The 10311-nt window shown below is 35.7% G+C and overlaps 2 protein-coding genes across 2 annotated transcripts; one reads left to right on the top strand and one right to left on the bottom strand.

Annotated features, from left to right (window-relative positions):
• Positions 1-853: 853 nt before the first annotated feature.
• On the top strand, positions 854-4522 carry LOC114729415 (protein WVD2-like 7). Its single transcript, XM_028916423.1, has 9 exons — positions 854-1046; positions 1489-2037; positions 2143-2487; positions 2575-2630; positions 2738-2812; positions 2908-3004; positions 3093-3161; positions 3487-3597; positions 3915-4522. Exons 1-9 carry the CDS (start codon positions 975-977, stop codon positions 4128-4130), a joined length of 1590 nt encoding a protein of 529 aa, XP_028772256.1. The 5' UTR covers positions 854-974; the 3' UTR covers positions 4131-4522.
• A 316-nt stretch (positions 4523-4838) lies between these two features.
• On the bottom strand, positions 4839-8970 carry LOC114729417 (two-component response regulator ARR11). The gene is made up of 5 exons (XM_028916424.1): positions 8559-8970; positions 7176-7328; positions 6701-7087; positions 6400-6476; positions 4839-6021 (listed from the first exon to the last, which is right to left on the bottom strand). Exons 1-5 carry the CDS (start codon positions 8683-8685, stop codon positions 5062-5064), a joined length of 1704 nt encoding a protein of 567 aa, XP_028772257.1. The 5' UTR covers positions 8686-8970; the 3' UTR covers positions 4839-5061.
• Positions 8971-10311: the final 1341 nt, after the last annotated feature.

A 10311-nucleotide genomic window follows, 5' to 3' on the forward strand; every position in this document is an offset into this window, starting at 1 on the left:
TATAACCAAAGGGCAAATGGTTCGCGTAAGGTAACTAAAAAACATTCGATATTCATTAATGGAAAATTAATTTAATAATTCTCCTGCATTGCAAAACAGAAACAAAAGCGAAGTCATATAAACAAAAAGTATATAACTCTTAAACATGCTGAAGAGTTCAATTTTTGTGAATAAAAAAAATACTTTAATTGATTATCTCATTTGAATCGTCATGTTGAATATCAAATATCAACCAAATAGTTATAATAAGAATTGTAAACTCGTGGGGAATATTTTATTTTTTTAATTTATTAGACATTAGGTCTAAATTTTTGAAAAACAAAATCAGATATCACATATTCACATGTAAAATATCCACCAAGTATCTATAACTAAATTAGAATCAAACCTGTCTAAATTAGTACTTTTTTGTTTTTCTAACATATTAGCATATAAATTCGTTTAGTAACCACTTGATACAAGCATTATTTTTAACCAACAAATCTCCCACATTTTTCCTTCTATATATATATATATATATATTTGTTCATGCTCAGAGATTTTCGTCGTGCAGAAGCCCCCGTGGTCCCATCCACAAAGAGGGATAGAAGTAGAACAGGAGAAAAAGGAAGGCAATATAATAATGAAGAGAGTGAGAAACTAGACGTTGGAGCAAAAAGCGAGCTTGTTATCACTGATTCAATCTTTGTGGGCCACTCAAGAAAAACCAAGAAAAGAAAGAGAGGAGCCTTTTGTGTGATTTCGTTAGGGTTAGATTCAGAAGAATGAAAAATCCAGAGAGAGTCGTTTTTCATTATTGAGACTGAGAATATATATATATATATATATATATGTGAAGAGTGAAAGAGAAAACAGGGAAAAACAAGAAGCAAAGTTCGTTTCTTTTCTTTCAAATATATTGGGTTAGAAGGAGTGAGTATAAGAGCCAAAGGGATTCTTCGTTTCTTTGAGTTTGTGTTCGTCTTTATAGAGCGATGGCTGAATCGACTTGTCTTCTTCGATCCTTCTCTAACCACACTGACATTTCGCCTTGCATGGCTAAACAGGTAAGTCCGGCGTCAAGCTTTATTTCGAAATTTCTTGATTTCTCGGCTTGATGCTCAAATATCTGGAGTAGTTTTCTTTTCCCTTTTGCATAATGAATCCGTTAATGACGTGTGTTGGATTCAATGCTTGGTTTGGATTTTTCGGTTGGTATGGTTGCCGAGAAACGGCCTCTGTTTTGCGTGTGGTTGATGAGAAACTGCTCTGAAACAAGAGCTTGGAATGTCTGTAACTGCTTTGCTCATTCTGATTTTACGACATTTTAGATTTTCATTCTTCCTCAGTGATCCTGCTTCACCTTTCTTTCTTCTGGTTCAAAATCGGAACTAGAAACATGGTATTTGATGTCAAGGTTGTCTGTTCCTGTTCCTACGAAGCATGCCTGTGCCAAAATTTGAAGACTTGTCTTACTAATATGAATGCATTTATTTGTCATAATTTCAGGTAGACCCCATTCGTTTGCTTGGAGAATCGATCTCTTTTGGGAGATATATGTCGGAGGGGCTAGATTGGGAGAAATGGTCAGTTTTCTCACACAATCGCCATGTAGAAGAAGCTGAGAAATTCTCCAAACCAGGTTCTGTTGCTGAGAAGAAAGCATACTTTGAGGCTCATTACAAGAAGAAGGCAGCTCAGAAAGCAGCAGCCTTGGTCCAAGAAGCAGATGGATTGGCTAATGAAACTTTTGATTCTGAAACTCAGGATGGGAACTGCAATAGCTCATCCGTTCAGATGAACTCAATAGAGAACAGTAACATGACTGTCATTGAGCAGAATGAGAAATGTGATGTTAGTTATGCTTATACAAATGAAGATAAGCGTGATATACAGCAGAGTGAAGTAGAAATTTCCAAAGTGGAATTACCGAAGGATATGCCTCAACCTCTAGCTGATACTCCTACAGTGAAAAATTTTGTCATAGTCGATAATTCCAACCAGTGTCATAATCTTGAGAAGGTTGCAGTCGCCAGAGTAGAAAAACTGTGTGATCCGGTACTTTTTTTGTTTTTTTGGGTTTTCTTTCTATGTTTATGTTTGATTTCCTTTTATGATTAAATAATGTGGCCTCCTCGCAAATCCATCTTGCTGCTGCTTCAGGGTAATCCAGGGAAAGTTAAGGCAAGAGAAGTAAAGTCTTCTCCAAAATCGTCAACCAAAGCTACATTATCCAAACCCTTGTATTCTCCTGCAGAGAGGAAGGCTACAGGACAAGCCAGAAGTAGACTGAGCAGTGTCCCAAACAGCAAAGGAACTGTTAGAGGCTTGGCTGAAAAGAAGAGGCTCTCTACATGGTCACTCCACACGTCAATCAATCTTCCTTCTTGTGCTGGTGAAACAAGCAAAACGGTCTCAGTGCTGCAACAGAACAGAATAAAAAAGATCAATTTAAATTCTCCTAATGCTTCGAGAGATCAACCAGTTTCATCACGGACATCTGTTAGGGTATTCACTTAACCTCCTTTTTGACAAAATGCTTCTGTTACTTGAAAATTGTGTGGATTGCTGCAATTTTTTTACTTTTTACTGCAGGCTATTCGTGATATATTCAATCAAGCTTCAGAGTATCCTCAGCCTGAGGGTACAAGGTATTTTGTTATCTGAATGTACTTTTTAATTTACCAATAAAATCTCTATTGAGCTTCCATTGCATTGCATAAATAGTTTTTCACATGTTCTGGTGGATGTATGTCAGGACTGAAAGACTACGTAATAAGTCAGTGTGTAAAGGAGTGACTGCAAGTGCTGAACTGTCCTCCCCTTCTGCTATGTAAGTTCATCTTCCAAGTTGCCATCACTGTTCAAAGTTTGTGCACTTTATGGATTTCCATGGAAAATGATTCTCTTGTTGTCACTTGGAAACAGATGCTCAAAATCACCAAGCACAAGGCGTCCACAATCTTCGACCATAGCATCACCTTTTCGATTCAGAAGTGAAGGAAGAGTAGCAAAACGCAAAGAGGCAAGTTCTTATCCTTGGCCCTTAGTTAATATCTTTGCAATTTATGCTAACACTAGTGATGTTACTTTCTTATCCTATTGTGTACCAGTTCTTTCAAAGGATGGCTGAAATCAAATTGAAGGAGGTAGAAAGAATGCAGCCTCAAAGGAAGTGCAAGGTAGACTTCTTTAGAATGCCATAGCTGATAGGATGATTTAGTAGTTTCTACTGTGATGCATAGTAATTTATTAATGGCTTTCTACTTTGATATAGCCATTAAAATGTCAAGAATTTTAACATGAAATGACTGCAGAGAAATTGCAGAAAACAATGACGTTAATATGGCACCCTTTAAATAATGAGTGCTTGTGCGTATATTCCCATGACTTCCTGATAATGACTTTTGAGGGCATTCCTCTTTCAAGTATTTGATAAACAGGATCCAGGCTTTCTTGTGTGTGGTTGATGAATCACTCACTATCTTTTATTTTGATTTCCTTCAGGAGAAAACAGAGCTTGATCACAAGAAGTTGCAGCAGTGCAGTGGCTTTAAACCCAAACAAAAGGAGGACAAGAATGGTGAATTACATTTGCCAAGTAATGAGATGAAAAAGGTACTTCGCCTTGTTCATTGCTTGCATAAGCATTTTGGACTGAAAACTGTGAAGGTTTTGAAGGATCCTTTTAATGTTTCCACTTTCCTCAAGTAAGTGTCATGGAGGCAGTGAATATATGATTGAAAACACTTTTTCTTGGTCAAGCAACTTTGTTAGTACAGTTGCAAAAGTTTTTGTGACCGTGTCAATCATCCTGGTTCCCTGATCTGTAAAAAAAGGTTTTCGAATACAGATATATGATTTTATCCATATTTGTCTTCTTATTTGGGTGATGTTCTGTTTCTAATTTTTTTGTTTTAACTTGTTGTTTGCAGAGATTGCTTTCACAGCCTCAGTCACCAAAACCTGGAAGCAAAGCAACTTCCAGTACATGCCATGCCAAAAACTCTCGAAACTCTTGGAAGCCTCTCACCGGTATTAGTACTCCTAAACGTGTTACAGAAAAAATGAACCAAACAATGAGGGGATCAGTCACTTCACTATCGAAGAAGGTCAGACAAGAGAATGCTTCTCCAAACATTCAGCCTTGATGGCATTAAAAAAAAAAAAGGAAAGAAACTTTCTTATACGAGCATGTGTTTGGAGATTACCATGTCAAAGGTGATGGGCACAATCCTCTTTTGATTAGCCTGAGTTCTTAATGATTATAATGGGCTTATGATTTGATTCTGCAAGGATGATTAAAGGAGATTTTGTGGTGGTATGTTCCCAGTTCCACCAATTTGAAGTAAGATCTTTTAGTCCCTGTCCGTTGGTATTTGGGAAGTTGTATTCTTATAGTTACCTATAAGTTTTGATGAGTTCTGACCTAGGATCATTCTGTAATTGAAAGTGTAAAGGCGACAAGGCATTTAGATTTGCATCCTCTCGTGTGATGTAACATAGTCATATGAATAGAAATATAGACAGGTTTATTATCTAATGTTTGGCCTGAAGAAGCTTTTAGCATAATCATTTCACATGCCATAAAGATGAAATGACTTTGCTCATAAGTTTCAAAAAGAAAAAAGAAAATGACTTTGAATAAAGATTCTTTCCTTGTTCATAGAGTTATGAAGACATTTTCGCTATTATTGTCTTGCGATGAGAAGGAAATGAAGGAGAAACCACTTGATAGTCATATTGAATTGCAATTAAATCATGATTACAGCTTCAAAAATTTTGGTGCATTAATTTATTGTGAAGAACATGACCTTCTGGGAGGGGTACAGGCCTTGATAAGCAACAACATTTAATTCTTAAATGCTTTCCTAAATGTATAGCAGAGGCCTTGGTAAACAGCTACGAAACAATGAAGATGGGGGATCTTCATCACCCACTTCTATATATACTTGCCAAATCCTAGCTGAGAGGGAAACAAAAATGTCCCAATCCTCAAAAGTAACTTTCAATAGTAGTCATTCATTTCACGCAAGGAGGTGAATTATTTGTTTTAATAGGCTCAAAAGGGGAAGGTGCAGATCATGCTATGAAAAGGCCTTGATCTACTGCTGAATATTCAGCTGTGTCAAACAAATGAAATGGAAATTCCCCTGTGAGCGTTGGATCATTATACGCCGGCATATCTACATTCTGCGGTCCTGAGTTCATACAGCGTTCACCTTGTAGCCAAGAGGATTTCATCTCCTCCTCCAAAAGCGCAGAAGCGAACTCACCTCCTAAAAGTAGGTTTCGTTGGTGAAATTCCAGGTCAGAAACAGAATTAAGATTGAATCCTTCTGTTTTCCTGGCAAAATTTGAAACAGAAACGGGTTCTAATGATTGATCGTTCCCCATAAAGCTCTTGTACTGCATAGAAAAGCCACCAGCACTTCCTATGGAACTAACAGAACCGGCATAATCGCTCGTGTAATCAGCATACAAAGGGTTGGGTTCAATACAGGCAGCAGTTTCTCTCTCTGTTACTGATCGGTCGGATGTGATTGAAGCATCTGCTTGTGATTGATCAACCTGGATGAGATGCTCTGTTCCATGTAATGGCAAGTGCCTGAAGCGATCCTTCGTTGGAAGATATGGCTGGTGTTTTTTGAGTTGCATTTCTGGGAATTTCCTCCAAGGGTTGGCACACTCTAATGCTGCGGGGCTTACATCGGAGTCTGGAGGTGCAAAAGACTGATCATTGATCTTCTGTGCACTCTTTCTTATATTTGTATCTTGAGTGTTAGCAGTCAAGTCTGTGCTTTTATCCATCGCAGTCCCTGATGTGATTCCCTTAAGATTACTTTCATGTCTTATCGCATCCACATTCTGAAGTTGTAACGTTCCATCGGAATATTTATGGCCGTCAATTGAGACATCATTTTGCTGCTTGTTTATTGGGTTCTGAAAAGAGAAACTTCCTGTATCCGAATGCTGAGTCCCACTTGAGGAAGAGTTTTGATCTCCAGCCTTCGGCAACCTACTCAAATAGAGCCGATATTTCTGCAAAACATTTTTCCCTCAATGAGATCCCACGAGTTTCAAGATTCATTGTTTGGTACAAAACATATTTTTCTTTTCTCGTTTCTTGATTTATTTTCTTGGTGAAAAGAGGATCAGCTTTTTCAGTGGTGGTGCTTCTGTAAAATATTAATAATTGTCAATAGTGGAGAGGTTGTTACATCCGACAGTATCACATGGGAACCTCCCACATGCTTGGCGTACCGTGATCACCACTATCCCAGACATTATCACATTCGTATGAATGATCAAAAATAATATGGAACCCGGATATTTTATTTAGCCAAAACGTAATATAAGTATCTTTCGCTATAGTCTCTGAGTATCATCACTGAAACGACATCAAAACACAAGTTTTACCTGCAAGTGGCTAGCAACATTATCCCGAGTCAACCATGGAACATTCATCAAGTCAAGTATCTTCTTGGGACCAACTTCTGCGAAACAATATATATAACGAATACATTAAGAAAAAAGATTAGACGCTGATTAAGGGGTCAAACTAGAACCTCAACAACCCCCTCGGCCAAAAAAAAAAAAACAACCCAAAAAACCACCCCCAGCCCTGTGTGTGCGGGGCAGAAAAGGTCACAGTAGATTTTGCTGATCATTGTCATCAGTATTATTCACACTTCGTATGGGAAGTTTACTAAAAACTTACTGTCAAGTCCAAGCTGATTCACAGCCTTGACAAATTTCTGATGAAGATCCACAGACCAAACTACTCTGGCTTTCTTAGTGGAAGATTGATCTCCAAATTCCTTGTTATCTCGTTTGCTATCTGGGTTTTTCCTTTTCTTCGTTGAGGTCATATCTTCTATAGCAAATATGTTCCCTTCATCAAATTGATCCGCTCCATTTCTCACCAACTGAAAGCCCTCAAAACCCTTGAGACTTCCAAATTCTCTTGCCTCGCGCATCCTTTTTCTGAAGACATGCTGCCATATATTTCGCAGCTCTTTCATCCTTATGGGCTTGAGGAGATAATCACATGCTCCATGCTGAACGCCCTTCATCACCCTTCTTGTTTCTCCATCCACAGACATCACTGCACAGCATCACATATTTTGTCAGAGCATGAACTTTGAACTTTCATTTAAAGAAAAGGTTGAGTATGTTAATGACAGAGAACTGACTGATAACAGGAAGATCCATTTCAAGCCCGACATGCTCGAGAAGTTTAAAACCATCCATGTCCGGCATATTTACATCGCTGATCACAATGTCATATCCATCTTTCCTTTCACGAAGCAAATTTAGAGCCTCTCTTGCTAAACAGCATGTGGTCACTGAAAAACATTATAGAAAATGGATAGTGTCCAAATGAAATGAGAAATTGGCAACATTAAAACAGAGCATACATATCACCGAAAAAAAAAAAGAGCATGCAAAGCAACAAGGGATGTCCTTGCCTTCCAAAATTCACTTCATGAAAATACAAGACATTTTGTGGGCAACTCATAGAAGAAAAGAGGATAGTTATAGCATTGTATTGCTTTTGTAGAGCGTAGAGACGATATAGCCATCTCTCACGAAAGTGTAGCAGTCCAGAAAGGGGAAGCAAAGAAAATGAACAAAATAATCAAACTCCAATCTCAATCAACATTCAACAATGAAAGGGATGATGCCTACAATTGACTAAAGGCATATATTTGTTGTACGACAAGCACCTTTGGAACATTAACAGTACAAAACTAAAAATAAATTGTAACAAATGATCAAATCATATATGGAACAAAAAATATTTTAAAAATTGCATGAAAATATTAAAAAAGTAGTTCGTAATCGACATAACAAAAAATTACTAGTTAAAAATAGTTCTAAATTTATGGTAAGGAATTTTAAATTTTAAATTATTTTAAATGACTCAAACTTTTTTTTTTAAAAAAAATAACTGTTCTGAAAAGATATAATCAAGAATTTCAAGTTAATTTTTTATTTTACTTAATATAAAGACATTTTTCTCTTTTCATCTTCAGCAAAGTCTATGCGACTCTTTCCATCCCCAGCCAATCAATCAAACGGCATTTTGATTTTTTTTTTTTTTTGCCCCTTGTTTCCCGTATTGCCATCTCTTACCTTCCCATCAAATTGCCCCATATAATAATCGATGTTGCCCGGCATAATTAATAAACTTCTAAACATCTCTTTTGACGCCACATTACATGGACTTGCGGAGACAGAGAACCCTAACCGCACAATTTGTCGCAACCCCGAGGATCAATTCAATTTCTTCATCTTGCAAGGGAAAAAACAAAGAAAGAAAGAAAGAAAGCTTCGTTCACTAAGAAACCATGATTCTAACAAGTGAAAACTTAAGTTAACTAACATACATAAAACCCAGGAAAACCGCGTGGAATGAACATCAAAGCAGTCTTATTCTAACAAATACCTCACTCACAAAGAAGTAAAAGAAATAAACATAAAGATAAAATCCAACCAGGGCAGAGACTTATGGCACATGGGGAAAGAAAAAAAAAAAGCGATGTAAGGAAGGAAAAGGGAAAGAGTTAACAAACCTTCGTAAGAGCACTTCTTCAGCATCTTCTCAAGAATCCTGAGCCATGTCAAATCGTCGTCGACGACAAGAACTCGAAGACCAGCCGGGAAAGTATCGCGTCGAGAAGATAACGCATTACTATTCATATTTACTGAACTAATTAAGTGTACCTGAGGCAGGCACGGTTCCGATTCAAATGCGGCGAGAGGATAAGACTGTGTCCGAGCCAAGTATGGAAGTTCACTACGAATTCTCCAGAATTTGAGGAAACAGAGAGAGAATCTGCAAAATAAGCGCTTAATAGCTAAAGCTGAGAGTAGAATCTACAAATACCAGTACATAATCCTCTCTCTCTCTTTCTGTTATACACAAACTCCTTCAATTTCTGAGCTGAAAAGGAGGACCAGTGAAGTTGTGCTCGAAGAATCCAAGAGACGTCATGATAGAAAAATTAAAGGAAAGATGAATTTGAAGTCCTTTACACTGTGAGATTTCAGCAAGTTGAGATCGAAAAACCACAGAAAGTGATCTGAGAAAATAGTTTCTCAATCATGAAAAAGAGAGAAATGAAAATAGTGATCTTCCACTCTCTTCAGGAGTTACCGCAATTCGTGCCCGAATGCAACCAGTAACTGATAATCCTATCATTTTTAAATATAAAATTTTAATTTATTTTATTTTTAATATTTATTATTATTTTACATAGTACTAATATTTTCAAGAAGATTTTGTTATTCTATCTCCTGTCTTAATATAAGATTTTTTTTATTTTGGTCCTAAATATAAAATCTCAATTCATTTTGTCTCTCATATTTATATATTTTTCTAATGTGATCCTTTTAACAATGATAGTTCGAATTAATATACTTGATTAGTAAAAATATTTTAGGAAAGACAACATCTATTTATTACAAACAACTAACTTAATTTTTTTCTTAATCTCCTCAAATTAGTTAACTAGCTCTTATAATTAGAATTTGAGATAATATTAATTATAATAAGTTAATTTATTTAATCGCTTTTAATTTATTCAAACCAATTAAATATAACTCTTCAGCTTATTGGAATCAGTACTGTTACACGTGAGACTCGAGTACATTTTGATTTGGGATTATATAGATTTTGGAATCAGTTTATTATTTTAAACATAGTTGATGGGGAAGTTAAATGATGTACTGCAGGCTATAATTATAGGTCCAGATTTACACGTGTCAGTCTTATGCTGTTTTAGCCTTTTAGGTGAGAAATTTAGGTAGTGTTTGGATGAATGATAATAATTGGCAAATTAGTGGTCAATTCAAGTTAAAAAAACACTCGTTGATGATTTTTATGCCTTAGATGATCTTATTTACTAGTATTTTAATATTTTTCTGATATTTAATATAAGAACTAGTTAGAAGATTTTAATTCACTTTATCTCATATCTTTCTTCAAAATATCTCTATCAATTAAAAGAGGTTTCTACTAAAAGATAATTTCAATCATCTAATGCACATTATTGAATAAAATAATTTTGGAATACCAACATACTTTTATAATAAATAATAAACTTAACTAATTTTTTAATATCTTTAAATTAGTTATTTTATAAATAGAATTAAAGGAGTATCTAACATGAAATAAAATGATAAATGATAGATTTCAAACCCCCTTCTTATATTTTTACTAACCAATTTTTTTAAAAATTTGATGAAAAGTCTTTGTCTGAGAAATTTATTAACTAAAAAGACCTAAATTTAAGTTATTATAATTATCTTTGGCAATAATTGTAA

Source organism: Neltuma alba, unplaced genomic scaffold (assembly GCF_004799145.2).
Source record: "Neltuma alba isolate B1F8T4 unplaced genomic scaffold, ASM479914v2 tig00012631_pilon, whole genome shotgun sequence".
Lineage (NCBI taxonomy): Eukaryota > Viridiplantae > Streptophyta > Magnoliopsida > Fabales > Fabaceae > Neltuma > Neltuma alba.